The 20,756-nt window shown below is 43.6% G+C and overlaps 1 protein-coding gene and 1 non-coding gene across 2 annotated transcripts; both read left to right on the top strand.

The window, feature by feature from the left end:
* The first annotated feature begins 425 nt into the window (after positions 1 to 425).
* On the top strand, positions 426 to 497 carry trnap-ugg. The gene has a single exon. It is a non-coding gene; the product is annotated as a tRNA-Pro (tRNA).
* A 590-nt stretch (positions 498 to 1,087) lies between these two features.
* Positions 1,088 to 19,471, top strand: slc39a14 (solute carrier family 39 member 14). The gene is given in 12 exon segments (XM_034540737.1): positions 1,088 to 1,392; positions 6,539 to 6,723; positions 7,192 to 7,544; positions 9,773 to 9,950; positions 12,456 to 12,463; positions 12,465 to 12,518; positions 13,704 to 13,811; positions 15,181 to 15,303; positions 17,566 to 17,739; positions 18,199 to 18,424; positions 18,532 to 18,716; positions 19,294 to 19,471. Coding segments are annotated over 10 exon segments (1,554 nt in total). The 5' UTR covers positions 1,088 to 1,392; positions 6,539 to 6,723; positions 7,192 to 7,199; the 3' UTR covers positions 19,447 to 19,471.
* Positions 19,472 to 20,756: the final 1,285 nt, after the last annotated feature.

Raw genomic sequence — 20,756 nt, 5'->3', positions numbered from 1 at the left:
ACATGCATTGAATGAAAACATAGTTTCTCAATCACTGGAACATGAGAATACAGCAAGAACTTAAAAAATAAGAGATATAAATCAAAACAATAACAAAACGAGATATTGTCTATTTTACTAGAGAATATATTGTATATTATATTGATGAGTGATGAGGAAAGTCATTTGAAATCATTAATATATCAAACAAAGGAGGGCGCATTATTTCTTCACTTTCTACAATAAATATTACATTTCATATTAATCATGTCTGAAATAGATGAGTTTAAAATATCGCTGTACACTGACAAAATTAATGCTTTTTGGAATTGTTATCTATTACTAAAAGTTGGCTATTTGTACAGATGGTCTTGTGGAAAATCTGTTGGAAAATTTCACTTATTTTCGCTATACTCTCAATAAATCAAATAGCGTCGTACGCAAGTGGCTCGTTGGTCTAGGGGTATGATTCTCGCTTTGGGTGCGAGAGGTCCCGGGTTCAAATCCCGGACGAGCCCATTATTTGCATACATTTACCTTAATGCTTCCTCAGCGTGTTACTCAACAACAAAGCAAAGCGTTCATATCATATCTACTATGTTTGCATTTATTTTTAAGTCAGTATTGAAGCTACACGTTAACATTAAACGTAATTTTAAAGCATGTATGTTACTAATATATAATGGACACTATTACTCAGATGGAAGTACATTATTATTAAAAATATGTATCTGTCAGGGTTCAGTTTATTTCTATACAAATATTTGATGATACAGTACAACACGGCGATTAGTCAACAAATAACAATATTTAAAAAACAAAAAGGTGATTCAGGTGGTAGATGTCTATTTCTCTGCGCAAGTGGTTATCTGTTATCTTATTATTATTATTATTATTATTATTATTATTGTGGCAGGAAGTGACACTATTTCTTATCCCCAGAGTGACGAGTATTTTCTCCCTTTTCCGTCAAACTTTGGACTTTCGGGGCCTTTATTTAAAATGTTTTAGTGTTGCAGTTCCCGTCGTCGGCCGCACGAGGGAGACACCGTCATTGGGGTGAAGAAGAAAAGCACTCGGAGGACGAACTGTCGACGTCACCGCGGAGAATGACACCACCACATCCTCCACGCGCCGCTTCTGCCGTGTGGTGTTATTTGAATGGCAGGACGGGGAAGAAGAAGAAGAAGAAGAAGAAAAAAAAAAAGCAAACGCTCCCGTCCCGTCCCGTGAAATGACTGAACGTACCGGGGACACTTTGACCTACCTGTCTGTGACACATCCGGTCTGAGCCGAGAGAGAGAGAGAGAGAGAGAGAGAGAGAGAGAGAAAGAGAGAGAGAAAGAGAGAGAGAGAGAGGCAGGCAGTCGGCGAAGAGACGTTGACGTCAGGACTGATTTTCTGCATCACCCGGTAAGCTAATAGTAACGGCTAAAAAAAATTAAGCTAGCTCACGCGACCCACCGTTAATTGCCCGTTGAAACGTTTATTAACACGTTAGCCCGGCTCGCCGCGCGCGCCGTTAGCGTCACGAGTGCGGAACGAGACGTTGATGTGGAAGGAGCTCGACGTGGACGCGTCAAATTAAGACCAAACGCTCGTGGCTCGTTCACTCGTGTGATCCCTCCATCATTTTGTTTTTTTGGGGGGGATTTTGTGTGAGAATAATAATTTAAAAAAACGAGGCAATTAAGACTTATTATTATTATTATTGTTATTATTACAACAAAGAAGGTGACGAGTATACAGTAATGATGGTGTTCAGCTCTGGGAGTAGTCATCAGATCCTCTACTAAGTACTAATACCACACCGAAAATACGAAATTAAAGTAAAGGTACAAATATGTATCCGCAAAATGCACTTAAAGCAACCGTATTGATTGCGCAATAAAGTTTTCCCTGTCATCATTTACTTGTGCAATAATGCGTATGTTGAACTTTACTTCTCTAGATGTCTACAAGGCTGTAATGCTACTTATAATTGTTTGGCTTTTTGGGGGGAGAGAGATGGTGGTAGTGGGAGAAGAGGAGAGAGATGGTGGTAGTGGGAGAAGGGGAGAGAGATGGTGGTAGTGGGAGAAGGGGAGAGAGATGGTGGTAGTGGGAGAAGAGGAGAGAGATGGTGGTAGTGGGAGAAGAGGAGAGAGATGGTGGTAGTGGGAGAAGGGGAGAGAGATGGTGGTAGTGGGAGAAGAGGAGAGAGATGGTGGTAGTGGGAGAAGGGGAGAGAGATGGTGGTAGTGGGAGAAGAGGAGAGAGATGGTGGTAGTGGGAGAAGGGGAGAGAGATGGTGGTAGTGGGAGAAGAGGAGAGAGATGGTGGTAGTGGGAGAAGGGGAGAGAGATGGTGGTAGTGGGAGAAGAGGAGAGAGATGGTGGTAGTGGGAGAAGGGGAGAGAGATGGTGGTAGTGGGAGGAGAGGAGAGAGATGGTGGTAGTGGGAGGAGAGGAGAGATGGTGGTAGTGGGGTGAGGGGGGAGAGATGGTGGTAGTGGGAGGAGAGGAGAGATGGTGGTAGTGGGATGAGAGGAGAGAGATGGTGGTAGTGGGATGAGGGGAGATAGATGGTGGTAGTAGGAGAAGGGGAGAGAGATGGTGGTAGTGGGAGGAGAGGAGAGATGGTGGTAGTGGGATGAGAGGAGAGAGATGGTGGTAGTGGGATGAGGGGAGATAGATGGTGGTAGTGGGAGAAGAGGAGAGATGGTGGTAGTGGGATGAGAGGAGAGAGATGGTGGTAGTGGGAGAAGAGGAGAGATGGTGGTAGTGGGATGAGAGGAGAGAGATGGTGGTAGTGGGAGAAGAGGAGAGATGGTGGTAGTGGGATGAGAGGAGAGAGATGGTGGTAGTGGGATGAGGGGACAGAGATGGTGGTAGTGGGATGAGGGGAGAGAGATGGTGGTAGTGGGATGAGGGGACAGAGATGGTGGTAGTGGGAGAAGGGGACAGAGATGGTGGTAGTGGGATGAGAGGAGAGAGATGGTGGTAGTGGGATGAGGGGACAGAGATGGTGGTAGTGGGATGAGGGGAGAGAGATGGTGGTAGTGGGAGAAGGGGACAGAGATGGTGGTAGTGGGAGAAGGGGACAGAGATGGTGGTAGTGGGATGAGGGGACAGAGATGGTGGTAGTGGGATGAGGGGACAGAGATGGTGGTAGTGGGATGAGGGGACAGAGATGGTGGTAGTGGGAGAAGGGGACAGAGATGGTGGTAGTGGGATGAGGGGACAGAGATGGTGGTAGTGGGAGAAGGGGACAGAGATGGTGGTAGTGGGATGAGGGGACAGAGATGGTGGTAGTGGGATGAGGGGACAGAGATGGTGGTAGTGGGATGAGGGGAGAGAGATGGTGGTAGTGGGAGAAGGGGACAGAGATGGTGGTAGTGGGAGAAGGGGACAGAGATGGTGGTAGGGCCAAAACTGTTTTTATTATTGTAGTTTTGAACCCATTCGTGTATGTTTGTAATCATGCAAAGAGCAGACATGACCACCATTAAACCTTCTTGTCATTAACTTGTGCAATGCCAGGAATACTTTACACTTTGGATTCATCGTGGTCATTTTAGACACCACATATTATTCTCATTTTCCGTGTTCATACAGAGTTCAGAGAGGTTTATTACATGGAATTCATTGGAAATGTGTGAAAATCCCGAAACGCAAACAAAAGTAGACTATTGACATTCAAAATATTGCTCATGCTGCTAAAAGTAAAACACATTTTCAGAGCTTCAGGGTGTTGAATCAGCTAAATGGTCTTTACTACTTAAAATAATATCGGTCGGCACGTTAATATCATATTTCCAGACTTTATCATATGTGTTTTCATGTGAGATCATGTTCTGCTAAGTAACTAGAACTGCAGCTGTTAGATAAATGTTGCTTGTTAAGTCGAATGTTTAACATTTCTTCAAAAAAAAACCACCAGCACAGGTCCATCATCATTCTGCTACCCGACCTCTGACCTCTAAGCTAGCCTCTGGGTAAAGGCGAGAGAACCCAGACCGAGCCACGTCTGAACCCTTTGATTTTGTGGTGAATGGAGCTTTGTTGCACGCTCGGCACGAGTGCAGAAAACATTTGACGATGCGCTCGGTGAACCGACGCGGCGCCCGCACAGCCGTCCACCTCGCCCGCTAATGACGGCCCCCGGTTGATGATATCAGCCCGAGGTCCGACAAAACAGTAATTATGGAGCTTCGGGGGGGGGTGAAGAGCGATGACCCCGATGCTGCAGCTCAAACCTGCCCCCTCGCTCCAAAAGGTGTATATAGAGTGACCCGGAGGAGGGTGGGGCAGTTAAGAGTGTAGACATGTGAGGACACGCCAGAGCCTGCTTTGAGGAACGGCGAGGGGCATCTGCTGTGTGTGTGTGTGTGTGTGTGTCCATTCAAGAAAAAAGGTACAGTACGCTTTATGCTTTAGAATTAAAACTGACTCCAGAACAGCTGAGAGGAGGAGCATTAAGGAGAATAGAGTCAGCAGACACATGTGGCAGGACTCTTGGAGCACTATTTCTAATCACAGGCCTATTTGTTGGTGCCTTCTGGTGAGTTTTGGGGTGGTGCACCTCACCAGATGCATAATTATCATGATATAGAGTTGAGATGAGTTACTTGTTTGTCTTGATGGTAAACTGAATGTTGTTTTAGTTCTTTTTTTTTCCTTCTTTTTCTTTTAAAAACAAGATCTGTCACCACAAACTCTGGAAGGTTGTGAAAGGCTCTGTTCACTGTTTTCTGATATTTTAAATAAATCCATCAAGAACACAACTGGTGGACAAGCCAAAATTCCATATTGGTGAGATTTTCAGCATTTTTCTTTTTGACTTAATTCGTCTTGCGCCAGCATTTTTATTATAATTATTTTTATATTGCAGTAAAATGGGATTACAACGTAGCCACACAGCGATGTCACGAATCACTGGACTGCATAAATACGTCTGTTTAGTGTGCTTTGAAGAAAAAAAATCTTTGTTTACAAAAGAATATTGATGCATACGGTTACATTGATGTACGGTTCAGCGTCCAGTCTGTTTCCGTGTGTTCTGTGCAGCCTGATTTTATTTCTGCTCAGCCAGGTGGTGAAGTTGATGATGGCGAGGGGCCATTTCTCACTGAGCTGCGTTTACACGGGTTCTCGGAGAACACTTTGTGTGCCAGAGATGTGACGTTATAGCTGATAGCGCTGATAGCGCGGTGACCTGATGAAGCCTAATCATTATACACTCACTCCAGCACTTTCTCTGTTTCCTTGATTTATTGCATGTTTGCTCACGTCACCTGTTTGGTTTTCTAATCTGCTAAACGGGCGGCTTTCTAAGAACAGAGACCGGTTTTAAAGGCTGAGCAGAGTAGAATCAAGTGTGTGCCTTTTTGGGATTGAAGTCCAGCAGGTGGTGGGGTGACTAAACATCCTCCCTCTTGAGGCTCTCCTTCTGCAAAACGGGTATTTACCGTCATGTCGGAGGCCTTTTTTTTTTGTTTCTCCCCGAGGCTGCAGAAGGGCCCGTCTCTTTTATCTCCACAACCACAAATAGGCCTTGGACTCCCATCGTGTGTTTGTGTGTCTGCGGTGACATCGGTCTGACCGGACGGGCTGACATTGAAAGAACAGATTCTGGACCAGAGAGTCGAGGACGCGAGGCGACAGGCCGCCGTTTAACAACTCCTTTTCCTCACTGGTTATCTGAAACACAGCGAAGCCGATGCTATGTATATATATATATTATATATTATATAGAGTTGAGTACTCTAATGGAAGATTAACAATGGCAGCCTGCAATAAGGAGGGCAAGGTTCAGAGCTCCTGCAACTTTTACAAGGACCGTATAAGAGAGTACTGCTGGGGTGAGAATGGGGAAAGAAATTGCACTCTTTTCCTATTTTCTATACCCTTATTTCCCCGCACTGAAGTTCAGGATAAGGCGTCATTAGAGCAAGTAGAGGTGTAGAGAGAGAGAGAGAGAGAGAGGGAGAGAGAGAGACTTATTGAAGATGTCTGCTCTTTGCCTTGTCAGCTCTGAGATGAACAAGTTGGAGATAGAACGCAGATTAGAAGTAAGAAAAAGCAGACAGACGATGATTTTTATCTGGGGAAAGTGGACTTTCTCATACATGATCTACCTTACATTAATCGTGTGTGTGTGTGTGTGTGTGTGTGTGTGTGTGTGTGTTGTGTGTGTGTGTGTGTGTGTGTGTGTGTGTGTGTGTGTGTGTGTGTGTGTGTGTGTGTGTGTGTGTGTGTGTGTGGTGTGTGTGTGTGTGTGTGTGTGTGTGTGGTGTGTGTGTGTGTGTGTGTGTGTCACATTCCCACACAAAGTGACCTGCCTAAAGACCTCTCAGCAGCACACTGTATGTAAGGAAAGAAGAGGCCGTCGGTGTGTCATTCATTCCGACTCTCCCGGCTCCGTAAACAAATGATCTGGAGCTTCTAACCCCTCAGCTAGACAGAAAGTTGCTTCTTCACGGACTCTTTTTATTTCTCTCTCCGTCTTTCTCTCTCACCGGTGAGTCGTAACCTTCATTTTCTCTCTTTCTTTCTCTCTCTCTCGCTCTCCTCCACAGTCCACTGCCCTCCTGAGGAGCTCCCTGCTCTCTCAGGCGTTTCTTCCTTCCCAGGTAACCCGTGGGCATTACTCAGCCGGCTCCGAGCCTCAGGACAGACAGACAGACAGACAGACGGGCGGACAGACAGGCGGACTCGGGTGCTTAACCCACCAGCTGTCTTTTCAGAGTCTCCGTAGGAAAAGGTGAGCGTTTCTTCACACAAAAATGAATGGGGGGTCTGTTTATTCAGCCCCAGGTTTGCATGTGGAGCTGCAGGGTGCACTGAAATGAATCGGTGCTGTGTGTGTGTGTGTGTGTGTGTGTGTGTGTGTGTGAGCTCACAGGATGGGAACATTATAGTTTGTGCAAAAGTTTTTATGTCAGGAATGGGAAAAAAGTCAGAAGCGCAATTTTTTCCTGCCTAATAGTTGATCAGATATTGCTTAATTTAAGTCGTGATTTTAGTGTTTTATTTATGCAACGTCTCGATGTAACTGTATATTTTGAGATGGGTTGAAACTCAATTTCAAATTCAAATGTCTTTTTTGTCTTTAAAGTATTTGGGCCCTTTTTTTTTTTATTGCCACGTGTGTAGTTTAGAGAGTGGTGTTTTTTGTGTGGTAGTTTTAAGTAAATATGTCTCTTATTCTCTTCCCGTCCTCCCTCCACAGATCAACGCATGCCAGCCAGTAAAGAAGCCGCCATGTTTATCTGGCCCCCTCGTGGCCGTGCCGGTACGTCCGTCGCCCTCCTCGGGCCCCGGCTGATGTTTGTTCTGGCCCTGGCGGTGCTTCTCTGCCCCTTGGGCCGAGTGACATGTCAGGGGGAAGGTCGGACGCAGTCCCCCACCCAGGTGCTCCAGGACCTACTGTCCCGCTACGGGGACAACAGCACCATCTCGGTGCCCCAGCTGCGCTCGCTGCTGGCCCTCATCAGCCAGGGTCAGGGCGAAGGTGACGGCGACCACGGCGATGCGGCCGAGGCGCCGACGATAAACACGCCTCCCAAATCCAACCGCTCCAAGGTGAGAACTAGCGCATTCTCTTATCCTGTGTTAGCACCTTTTTTTTTTTAAATGGGATATTTTAATTAGGAAACGTGATTGAAATACATTGTAGAATTCTATCAGGGTTGTCAATGTCATTGATGCAACCGTTTGAAACCCTTTTTAATGGTTGTAGCTAATTGGTTAGTAAAATCTCATATTTTAAAGTAAAGCCAAAGCAATTCAATACAACGACTGAAAGCCTGGCAGCGAGACAAACTCAGGTAAAATGTAAACACTGATATTAAGAGTACAATATATGAAGTAAAAAGTCAACATCAAATAAAAGCCGGTCTGTAAAAATACAGTAAATAAATACTTACTACCTTTTTAGTGTGCCACATGTTGTCTTCACAATCAAGAATTTATGACGGTATCTCCTGATTCGTGACGTGTATTCTAATAGTTTTGAGGAGGCGCACGTTGGCTGTGTCAATACTTACTAAGCTAAATAACTTAATTAGTCACACGTCATTTGGTTTGGCCCATCTAGTGTTTTCTTTGCCAAAAGTCAGGCATATTTACTTTTGTCTGGCTTCATTTGGGAGAGTTGTGAGCTGACAGTCTTGTGCTGAATATTTGCACATATGCACATATGCTTTGCTGTGTATCTCGCTCTACCCTCCGTGCACATTTCACATTTTTGGCTATCCCCCTTTTGTACTCTTGAGTTAGCAAAAGCACCTCCTGTGGTTGATTGTAGGCTCGTCAAGTTGGCTGGCTCATCTTAATCATCCGGGTTAAGCCTGAAATACTCCCTAAACGGGGGCGGCGGCATTCTTTATTTTATTTGAGCAGTCCTCGAGGCCTTAACGTTATCCCTATCACTCGTATCCCATCTCAGCGGCCTTTGCTCCAGCAGCAGAGAGGTAGACTGACCTCTGATGGGGCTTTCTGTGCACTCCAATACGTCGCTTCAATGCGGCTCTTCGAAAAACATTACATTTACATTACATTACATGTCATTTAGCTGACGCTTTTATCCAAAGCGACTTACAATAAGTGCATTAAACCGTGAGTCCAAACTCAGAACAACAAGAATCAAGCAAGTACAATTTCTTCAATAAAGTCAAACTACAAAGTACTATCCGTAAGTGCTACTAAAGTGCTATCGGTAAGGGACATTTAAGTGCTACTACGGCATTTAAGTGCTACCTATTCAAGGTATAGTCGAAAAAGATGTGTTTTTAGTTTGCGCCGGAAGATGTAGAGACTTTCTGCTGTCCTGATGTCAATGGGGAGCTCGTTCCACCAATGAGGAGCCAGCACAGCAAACAGTCGTGATTTAGCTCGAAGTGAAGGAGCTACAAGCAGATTGGCAGAAGCCGAGCGAAGTGAACGGGCTGGGGTGTACGGTTTGACCATGTCCTGGATGTAGACCGGACCCGATCTGTTCGCAGCACGGTACGCAAGTACCAATGTTTTGAAGCGGATGCGGGCGGCCACCGGTAACCAGTGAAGGTCGCGGAGGAGAAAAACAGTTGAAAGAATATAGCATTTGTATTTATGATTGTATTGAAAGTTGTATACGGGCTTTCTAAATACCGTGGAATACCACCCCGGACTCGTTGATACCTCCGAGCTCCAGGAGAAGGGGTAAAATCCAGCTTTAGTCCTGCCTGGAAGAAGCAGGAGCCACCGGTGCCAGACAGCTGAAAGATTTCGCATATTTCCCAAGCTTAGTGTCGTGGATGATTGACTCGCTTGCTGATCTGCTTTTGGATAGATTTGCCCTGAGTAATGGTGGCAAAGCCACGAACTCTTCTGAGAAAACGAGATGGTAACAAAGAGGTGAAGGCCGTTGATGGAAATGACCTAGATATCATTTATGTATATGAAGCAGACGACATGAATTAATAGAATAGTCAGAAAATGTTGTAACGCAGTTGTAAGGGACGTGTTTATCCGTCTTGTTTTGTCCAAAACCAAAAGATATTCCACTGTTAACATACGAAAGATAAACAGCCAACTCTCACATTTGAGAAACTGGAACTAGAGGTACGACTTAAATGATTCATCTCTAAATACTCCAATCTACTTTTTAACTAAATCTAATTCAATTTAAAGCTCACTCCAAATGTGAGCCTGCCCACAAAGCACCCAGACATGCCACTGAATCACTCGATACATGCCTGGCTAAGTCAATTGTTTTAAAGTAAAATGGGGGAAACGTCTGTGGGCCAACCGACTGGTTTCTTTTCCCGCAGTGCTTGCCTGCAGACACGCTGGCCGTCTACAGCATCAGCGAGCAGTCGCGGCTGGACGAGCAGGGCTTACTGGAGCTCTGCCCCACCATGCTGCAGCAGTTGGATGCCGGCACCTGCAGGGCGCAAAAAGAGGAGGAGTCAGTCATTGAACCCTCCCCCAGGCCCACAGACGCCGAAGGTGAGCACAGGCCTGTTACTGATCATTAATATAACAACGTTAAATGTTATTTGTCCATCTTGAGAACACGTAAGGTGTTTGTTTGTTTTTTTTAACTTTTTTTTTACTTGCGAAGACAAAGTTTATGAGTGAGCCTTTAAATGATCCTGGAAACGGGAGTTTGGTATTTGCGCAGTTTGCCGGAGGTTAAAGGGTAAAGGCGGATAAAATGTGACGATTAACTTTAGTCTTTGTTGTTATTTGATTTTCACTTGTCAGTACAACAATTTGTGAAGTGGCAAGTAAAAATGTACTTCAGGCAAGTAGTAGTAGTGTGGGGAAGTTAGAGAGATGGACTAGCACATTGTTAGTTGTAGTCTTTTCATGGGATTTGTTAACATGTTTCCGCAGCTTTATCCTCTAACCGTCTATATTGTATGTCAGAGGAATATTGAGTGTTGTGTACTTTTTGATATATTTGTGTTTTCTGTCATCCTCTTCACCCTTCTAATGTATATTTAAACTGTTTTTGCTCCTTCTAGAGTGAATACATCGTCATTTCTGTCAAGGGTTTTAACTCCAGTACACGTTTTCTTACACGTTTTTCTTTACCTTGGAAAACAAATGTTCTTCACCAGATCTGAGCTCCAAAAAAATGATTGTTTTGTTGCCTAGAGACGGTGATAGGAGATGAAAGACAAAAATAAGCATGCTCAGATTGCGTTTCTCAGTTTGCCTTTAAAAAAAAAACTAACACCATCCACAATCGTGTCCAGGTGAAGACAGTCGGACAGCAACGGCTGCTGACTCAGGGTAACTCCATACAGACTGCCGACTGTCCTTTTTAGAGCCCAGGAAGCCCTTTTGGCATCTCCGTCCACCTTAACAAGCCTTTTGAGTCCTTGTCGAGTGGAAGCCACGTTGGCACGTTGCAGGTAATATTCAAGGCGGCAGTAATGTCGTTGGTGCTTAATTTTGTTTCCACCAAAAGAAAAATAACAGCCTCCGTAACGAATGTTGTGTCTCTCTAACGTCACGTTTCCCTTCTTACTTTTAGCCCGGTTTATCTCGTCCTTTGACAAGGTGGAGGAGAAATGGTTTAAACTTTAAAAGAGCCCAGAGCTCTGGCTCTATCGCTCCCCTCTCCACTGGCAAATGTTGTTTTCCTCTTATCGTTCACTCGCATGCCCTTCGCTCTCCTCACACTCGCCCTTGTAGACGGCTTATTTATTTCTTAAGAGCTGCGAAGATTAGTCAGCAGGAGGGAGGCGGAAAGGCACGGAAATGCATCTCTACTGCGAATCTCACTGACTGATAAATCCTATCTACACTATCAAAAGACTAAACCCGTTTCAAAGATATAGATGCAGATTTTAGTAATATCTTCTCTTAAAGATGGGGCAGGCAATTTATTTTAGAAGCATTTTAATTCTTTTTAAATTGTCTTTACGTCCGGACGGCAATCAATAAATCATGAAATCAAAATGCTCCAACTAAAAACAGACTGGGATCAGTTTTTCACTGGCTATGCAGAGACACACCGCTCTATGTCTCTGCTTCACTTCGTTGATTCAATTGTATTTCAAATATTAGTGATTTTTAACAGATTCCTTCATTGAATTCGGTCAAAACTGAAATGTTGGTCATCTACACACAGGTAAAAATTGATAAAATGGATCTTAATTCTATGTTTTGCTTTGTGCCTCATTCTGTTTTAACTCTCCTTTCACCACCAACCCCTTGTAACCCAGTTTCTGTTTCATTTCAAGTTATCTCGCAGCATCGGATGGATCATAAATCTCAATTTAACCTTTCTTTCCATTTAACTTTCACAGGTGCTGCAGCCTCTGACCAAAAAAAAAGGGCACAAAAACCTTCAACAAATGTATAAAAAAAAAAACTTATTATTATTTTCTTCTCCAGGTGCCAGTTAGAGCCGTGGTTCACAACCTTTGTTGCCCGGGGACCCTTAAAAGACAAAGTCTACTTGTGACCCATAGTTTATTTTAGAGACCATGAAGAAAGTAAACTATACAGTATGTTACAACCAATTGGAATTGAGAGAAAAGTCCAGAAATAATGTAATATATTTTATCTAGTTCATCATCATGTCACCACTTGACAGTGTCCAAAGCTTTTTTTTTAGTTTAGGCACTACTTTGACTCACCACCAGTCCATAAAAATAGGTTTTTAACCAACAGAGCTGAGTGAGTGAAACTAACATCCCAAATCACTGAAATACAAATAAACGCTACGATACGTTTTGTTTGCATTTGAGTACTGATGCAGATAAAAATGCTGCGAGATCAGCAATTGACATTTTGAAAACTTGATTTTTAGGCAGCAGAATTCAGCATCTATTGCATCTATTCGATCACCACGTGACCGTATTGAAAGAATCGATGTTTGATCCACTCGAGCCCCAGCCGAAGCTCCCTCCCGATGTGCATCGTAGTGGTTCTGTTTTTTTTTAACGTTTTCCTCCTTCCTCTTCCTCTCCAACCTCGCCGCCGCTCAAACCTCAGTGTGGGGCTTTTTCTTTCCTGAGCGTGACGGTGATCAATGCCTTCTCCCTCACCGGAGTCTTGCATCTCTCCCCTGATGAAGACGCGCTACATGAAATACGCGCTCATCTTTTTCATCGCTCTTGCCATCGGCACGCTGTACTCCACTGCCATCCTGCAGCTCCTGCCAGAGGTTTGCCATCCATCCATCCCATCCCATATTTCTATCTACAGCTTTTTTTTTTTCATGCTTAAAAACACTACAAAAACCAAAAGTTAAGAAGCCTCTTTAGATCACTGTAGTGCCACATGGCGGTTTATAAAACTAGTGCATCTTTAGCCAAGGGCTCCTTTTGTCTGTCCTATCTTTCTCCTCTCCTTCCTGCCTTTTTTTGGGGGGTTTTCTCTGTGTTTTTCTCGGGCTCTAATAAGCACTCTGGAAGACTTTCTGGTTTCTCTCTACCTTCAACCGCATCGCCGATCGTCTGCGTGCTGCATTTTTATATTTTGCATCTGTGTCTGCAGCTTTTCCGGCAATGAGATCGAGGCCAACTATGAAGTTTTTCTTCCACCACTGCAGCATGTAAAAAAAAAAAAGTGTTTTCACTACTGTCGTTTTGGGCTTCAAGGTTTCTACGTTTCCGTTTGTGTAAGACAATCCTGAAGAAATGGGGCGCAGCGTCCTTCAAATTGAAATATGACAACCTTCTGCAGCATGCAGAGCTATTTGAAGTTAATTTGCCCCCTTTTCTTGTCTGCAGTGATGGCTAGCGTGTGCCTTGGGGCTAGGACAGTGACACAGATGCACCTGAGTGGTCTAGGACAAACGTATGTGTGCAAAAGTAAACTGTAATTTGACCCTAATTGCTTCCCCTCTCTATCGGAAACGCATTGGGTTCGAGGACCGCTTCCCGGGACAACTGATTATTATCTTCTGTTGACCCGTTCTGAATCAATGGACAAATGAGCTTGTGGTTTCTGGTGTCTTTTGAAATCACTTTTTTTCTCTCGGGTTGATTTCATTCAATTCTGACCCTTTTTTCTTTTTTTTTCATTTCAGGGGATATAACTGGTTGGTGCTTTTCGTTCCTTACCCCCTTTTGTGATTAATGTGATAAAAATCAGTTCTCCACTAACGACTTCTGTCTTTTTTTTTTCTTTTTTTCTCTCTCTCTCCTTACCGTCCTCTGCCTCCTCTCCCTTGATCAGTGTGGGGTTATGGATCCTATTGTGTGACACTGACTCTCTGTGCTCGCTGTCGGGGCGTGCGTGGTGCCCTTCATGAAGAAAACCTTTTACAAGCGGTTGCTGCTCTTCTTCATAGCCCTGGCCATTGGCACGCTCTACTCCAACGCCCTGTTTCAGCTCATCCCAGAGGTAGTGTCTGTCGATGCTGCCGTGACTCTGTTAGTTGCAGTGCGAGGTTGCTACGCAGTTTCCAGGGAGAGACGGATGAGTTCTTGTTGCGTGTGATATTGAAGAGTGACTAAACCCCCAGAGTTTGCTGAAGGGCTGCTACCCTGACATGGTGCTGTGCATATTTATAACACAACATGTCAAGTGCTTTGCACTGAAATGTCAAGAGTAGGACCCTGATATCATCAACCACACCAATACATACTTATACACATTGAGGGGTTTGGGGGGGGGTTTAGTTACTTTTTAAACTATTGATTGATGTGCACTAATTGGCCATCTTGCCACCAGTTACACAGCACATTGAGCAACAAGCTAACGCCACTTTAATTACTTTAATTTGGAAAAAGCATAGTAACCCTTGTCACTGCAAATTAGAGTTATTTTAGTCCACTTTCTCCAGAAAGACATTGATCTTGAGATGTACTTATAATATATACCCTCGTTAATCAGGTTTCTCATTGAGATTAAGTTTGGCAAGTGGGGTTACTGAAGGAGGCCGATGCTACGTTCACACTACGAGAGACTAAAGCAACGAGAAGGCCGAGCGAGGTCAGTTGCTCTGTTGAAGTTCAAGTGCTTCTTGAGTACGGCGTGTCGTTCACAGCTTTTATTTTTAATTAACTTTTGTATGTAACCGAACGTCACTGGAGAGCTGAAACTGTTGAGACCGGCTGAACTTTGATTTTTTGGCGATGCAGCTTTGTTTTTGCTAGCTTCTCTTTTTAAAATGACCTAAAGAAATGTTGCTTTGTCTCTTGTAGCGCGAACACAAAATGTGCACACGCCGACTGAAGTTCAAAGTCAGACTGACGTAAACCCCACAAACACGATAAATTGTTTATGGTGGTTTTTAAAAAATTTTAAACGCCGTCTAGACGGTGCCGTGGACAGCTGCTGTGTAATTCATTGCATCGGTTCACCTGAGATGAATGGTAAAAGAAGAAGAAGAAGAAGAAGAAGCATTTGTATACCTCCGAGCTGAAGTGTTTTGACTTCTGGGAGGTTTGCGTCTATTAAAGGGGAGAACGATCACATGCATAATTCAAGTCTCAGATTGGAGACTGCTGTGAAATATCTCTGCAATATCTTTTTAAAAAGGACGTCGGCTCCAGACGGTGAATATAAATGTTGGAAATTCTTCTTCTTTTTTTTTGGCCAGAAATGAAACTTCATCCTTCATCCAAAACAAAGCAATTCACCCAACCTCTAACTGCTAAATTACATTTTGTCAGTCGTACCCACATCAAGTGAAATAAAGTGATAACGGCTACTGAAAGCTCCTCCTCACAACCTCACACCAGCTTCTTCTTTTTTTCTGCAATGGCAGGCCTTTGGTTTTGACCCCATGGTGGACTTCTACGTGTCCAAATCTGCGATGGTGTTCGCAGGCTTTTACCTCTTCTTCTTCACCGAAAAGGTCCTCCGGGTGCTCCTCAAACAGAAAAACAGGGTGAGTACGCGGCGAGAACGACGCGACGCATGCCGTTTTATTGTGCAGATGCAGGTGGCAAATTACCATGGCAACGGCGAGCGTATCCATAATTAACATGTGTTCACTTTTATATTTCACTTTGACTCATTTTAATGTGGACAAAGAAGCCAAACTCGCATTCATTTATCCTTCAAATCACCAGTTATACAAATGTAGGTATTTAATCGGTTAATGTATCAATTAGAAATATTTTTTAATGGTATTTAGTTTTATATATAAATTTACTTAAAACAAAAAAATGTCTACAATCTAATCGTATTTAGGTGGTGGTCCACGAGTTTAAGCTTTCTTTTTTTTAAATTAAACATATGTACATCAGATTTGGTTTCCTTAGTATTTCCTCACTATTCTTCTTCCTTTTAAAAAAAATTTGCATTTTCACAATGGCGCCTGTGAGCGTTATAACTATAAGACTAGAAATGCTTCACAACAACTGCCGTCATCCGATATCTATCCAAGGTCGACCCTCAAAGACACAACACGGGGCGGGGAGCATCAAACCGGAAGCTCTGTGTCGGTTCCCTTTTAATCGAGAAGAGCTGACTCTCAGATAAAGGACAAGACTATTTATTTATTTTTTAATATTGGATCTTGCAGACGCCGTGCAACTCGATTTTCAGAATCCAGTATATACGACGCTCGTAAAATAAACCAATTAGTTTTTTAAATAACAAATAAAGTCTTCAATATTTCATTTTGCAGGGTTTTAATTACATATTTCTTGCAAACACGGACACCTTTTTGACAACAGTTTTGTAAAACAATAATTTAAAACGTCGTCACATTGATGTCATTTCCTTGGGTAAGCCTTTCTTTCGGAGCCGGTACTCCTCATCGACTGTCGTGCACTGACGGTGGAGAAGTGCCTCGAACATCCAAACCGAGCCACGTGCCCTTCAGATTATCTGGAGCTCCACCGCGACGCACGCCTTTTTTTAATGGTTTGCTCTGCGGCGGCTCTGAAAACCAGTTGGACGACACACGGCACCGGTGGTTCAAGTTCACAGTCGTGCCTCCGAGAGCTTACTTATCGGGGAGGGCCTCTGAGCGTTACTTAACACAGTGCACACACACACACACACACACACACCGTAGTGTAGACGGATACATGGGACACGTATTCTCACAATGTCCTTCAGCTCTGAGGCACCAGGCAGGGCTACCTTCTGTTACCTTTGACCTGCAACGCCTGAATCATCAATTACGTCATGAACTAAAAATGCAGCGTAAACGGGTTCAGTTTCTTGTCTCCTTGGAAACGGCCTTTTTCTGCTCTTTTTGTTGTTGTTGTTGCATAAGAGCAGCAACAGTCGTCTGTGTGTGAGTTGTTCTGACATTCAGATCTAAAAGTCACTTTGAATTAAAGCTATGAGCTGCGGAGCGTCACAGAGTTTTCCAGTGAGGCTGATTTTTAATTCATAAAAAGCAGAGTGAATGTACAGTAAAGTGCGCCCCCTTGTGGTCATGCGGTCCAGCCAATGTGATGAATAACTAACACGTCAACCTGCTAATCCAATTACAAGCCGCTCTTTGACCCACATTTGCTCTGACAATGACAAAAAGGACAATTAACAGCTCAAAATCAACTTTAAATGTTTTTAAAGGATGTCCTTCATGAATATTTTTAATAAAAAGTTACACAGAATCTCAGACAAATCTTTTCTGTGAGTGTTAACACTAGAGCCGCCAATTGTACATTTTTTATCTGTTTAAAAAAAAGTATATATGAAAGACATGATCTATCTATTTATTTATTTTAATTTTATTGCTTACATAAAGAAATTCTATAAATTAACCCAAATAAACAACAACATAATAAACACCCTTTAAAATAATTAACTTAATGAAGAATAGGGAAATTAAGTCAAAGTTAAAAACAAATTTCTGACACATTTTAGTTACACGACTGGGAATTAAGAAACGGAGCGCTGGTTATTTATTTATTTTACAATCGCTTTATTTCTTTGCGGATCAAAAAGGTCAAATACATTTAATAAAATGAAGGCCACAAACAAACAATCAACAACAAAGTGAAAGATAAATGCCTTTTGAAAAATGTTAAAGTCCACTCTCTGTTCTCCTCTCATGGATTTACAACGAAGAAAAATCATTATTTGCTGCCAGGAAGGAAATATCCAGCAATATATCTGTCAAAAATGGTTCACGTGTACACTATTTATGATTTATTATATTCGGTATTGATCGCCTGCTTCCTCTCAGGGCCACGGTCACAGCCACATCCCCAGCGCGGATCGTTACTCGACACCCGACGGCGACCTGGAGGAGGGCGAGAAGGAGAAGCTGCAGCAGAACGGAGAGGCCAGCAGTCTGGCTCTGGGGAAGGTGGACGCGGGGGAGGGGGAGCTGATGCTCAGCCCTGCACAGGCGCCGCAGGTAAAGGGGGCGGGGCTTGATTAGTTTCGTTGTGGTGATTGTTTTTGTTTTTTTTGGGGGTTCTCTGCATTTTTTTTCAGAGTTGGAGTTTCATCTAGGAATGAAACCCATTGTCATGAAAGGGACACAAAAGGAGACATTATTATTATTATTACTATTCTTATTGTTATTATTATTTGTATTGTAATAATAAAAAAAAGTTGTTCATCTGTAGAACTTAAAAGGTTTATTTTTATGTTAATGCATGACTGGGACCATTTATTTAAGATGCACCTGCTTATTTATGCAAAGATCATATAAACACATTATAAACTGCACTTCCAGTAAGGTTGGACCTCTCAAAACGTTGCTATATTGGCACAGTTTTATTATTCTTTACGGACACTAGTGGCGCCGTTAGTTTAGAGACAGAATGTGATGTCCAGCTCAATATTAGTTGCTTATTCCTAATGCAATCAGGACTCCCAGAGCCCGGACAGCGGGGGGCGGACCGCCGGCGGCTGCTATTGGCTGAAGGGGGCGACCTACTCCGACATCGGCACGCTGGCCTGGATGATCACGTTGAGCGACGGCCTGCACAACTTCATCGACGGCTTGGCCATCGGCGCCTCCTTCACCGCCTCCGTCTTCCAGGGCATCAGCACCTCCGTGGCCATCCTGTGCGAGGAGTTCCCCCACGAGCTCGGTGAGTTTCAGGGAGCCGATGTCTCCAAAAAATAACCCTGTCTGCCGCCGCCGCCGCCGCCGCCGCCTTGAAAACCAACGCGATGTCCTCCTCTTAATGTTCTCCAGGAGACTTCGTGATCCTGCTGAACGCCGGCATGAGCATCCAGCAGGCGCTGTTCTTCAACTTCCTGTCGGCGTGCTGCTGTTACCTGGGCATGGGCTTTGGCATCCTGGCCGGCAACAGCTTCTCCCCCAACTGGATCTTCGCCCTGGCCGGGGGAATGTTCCTCTACATCGCTCTGGCAGACATGGTCAGTGTTTGGGGCGGGGGGGGGGGGGGGGGGGTCAACACAGATCCACAAACCCAAACACGTTGGTCTAACGACAATAAAGTGTTGCTGGAGTGGGTGAAAGTTGTGCCTGGAAATCAGGACTTCTAGAAGATATGATATATGTATTTAATCCAGGAAACACAGAGCGGTTTAACCTGCGCCTGTATTAAGAAATACAGGAATTGTCATGTAAGAAGACTCAGATAATGAAATAATCATGTATTTATCATTTATTTGTGCAGGGGACCTGTTTTTAAGTTTAAAAAAAAGTATTTAAGTTATTATGTGATGCAATAAAAAAGATTAACTTCTTACGACAGTATGAACAGTATGCCTTAGAGGTATTCTTTTTGCTTATTCTAATGATTTTCAGGGATAATATCATTTTAAATTGAATGTGTGTGACTCACTCGTAACTTACAGACGCTCTCCAGCGCAGTGAAGTAGTAACATTCTGACTTTTAGGCGAGAAGCTGCGTGCCGAAGTTTAAATTAAAAACATTTTTAAAAAGCTCTTCATCTCCTCCGTTGTTGTTGTATTTTGGTGCTTCTTCAGTTCCCGGAGATGAACGAGGTGAGTCGGGAGGAAGAGGACGCCGGCGGCAGCAGCTTCCTCCTCACCTTCGCCATCCAGAACGCCGGCCTGCTGACGGGCTTCGCCATCATGCTGCTCCTCACCACCTACTCCGGACAGATCCAGCTCGGCTAGCGACGGACACGCCCCCCCCCCCCCCCCCCCCCCCCCCATGAGAAGGGAACTGTTTCCTCCTCCTCTTCTCCTCTTTTATCTCCCTCCCATCCTCGGTTTCCCGGGACAGTCTGGCTGCTGTGCGGCAGGTACGCACACACCTCCTTGATCAAAAAAAACAAACATTTGCGTGGCCGTTCACGTGGAGTTCCTGACATGCAGTAGATCTCCCCCCCCCCCCCAGGTGAAGTGGGAAGAGCACAATCAGGTAACAGCAGCTATAATATTGACATCCTTCTTCTCCAGACTTTAACCTTTCCTGCCCTCTTGCTTTTTTTTTTTTCATTACATACCAAAAAAAAGAAAGAAAACCAATCGTTAACGAACCCGAACTGGAATTTTAATTAACTTCAAACTGACTTCCAGCTGGATTTAATTGTTTGTGTGTCGATGTTTTAAAAAAATATATATATATATATATTTAAAAAATATATATATATATATGTAAACATGAACTCGTGATTTTTGAAGACCAAAATGTGGGGCAGACCATTGAGAATGGTGAAGGGCTACACGGCGACGCTCCTCCGAACGGACTTCTCTGCCTCTAAAGCAGCCTGGATCGGACATAACGTCCAGGGTTTGATATCAGTGACTTCATGTAGTTTACCATCTGTGCCCTTTATTGATTCACCACTGAATAGGTTTTTATTCCTCGTATCTCCGCAGGTTATTTCTCCCAGAATGCTCTATTCTTTTACAGCGCAGCAACGGTTTAAATTAGATCAATCGTATATATATATATATATATCCAGACACACATCTCGCCTACTTTTCTGTGACCTTATTTATATTAATCACACATGATAATAATAGAAAAGTTAAGTTATATACTGTATCTTAGTTAGGGTTGTTATGGCAACGTGGCGTGTTGGTCAAACAAAACGACAACAAAAAAGACTCCAAAGTCTTCTGCGAAAGCATCCGCGTACTTTTGGCCAGTAAAGAAACGGTTCACGATTTGTAACGGTGATTTGTTTATCGTATATATATATATATATATATATATATATATATACATTGTAAACTACAACAGCTGTGACCGTAGCAACGCCATCCTTTTGTGCAAATCGCTCTCTGTCGATCCATATTTACTGATATCGACATGGCTGTAATCCAGGAGTTTGTTTCTCCGGTCAATATTTAAAAAAATCGACACGGAACGCACAACATTTTTATTCTGTAGGTTCAATATTATAGTTTTATTATTTATTAGAAATAGAAACTAGGAGCCGTGATTGGCTGTCGCGTTGTAAGAGCTAAATGTTTTT

This window comes from Cyclopterus lumpus, chromosome 9 (genome assembly GCF_009769545.1).
Source record: "Cyclopterus lumpus isolate fCycLum1 chromosome 9, fCycLum1.pri, whole genome shotgun sequence".
Classification (NCBI taxonomy): domain Eukaryota; kingdom Metazoa; phylum Chordata; class Actinopteri; order Perciformes; family Cyclopteridae; genus Cyclopterus; species Cyclopterus lumpus.
This window is presented reverse-complemented; position numbering and strand designations above follow the sequence as displayed.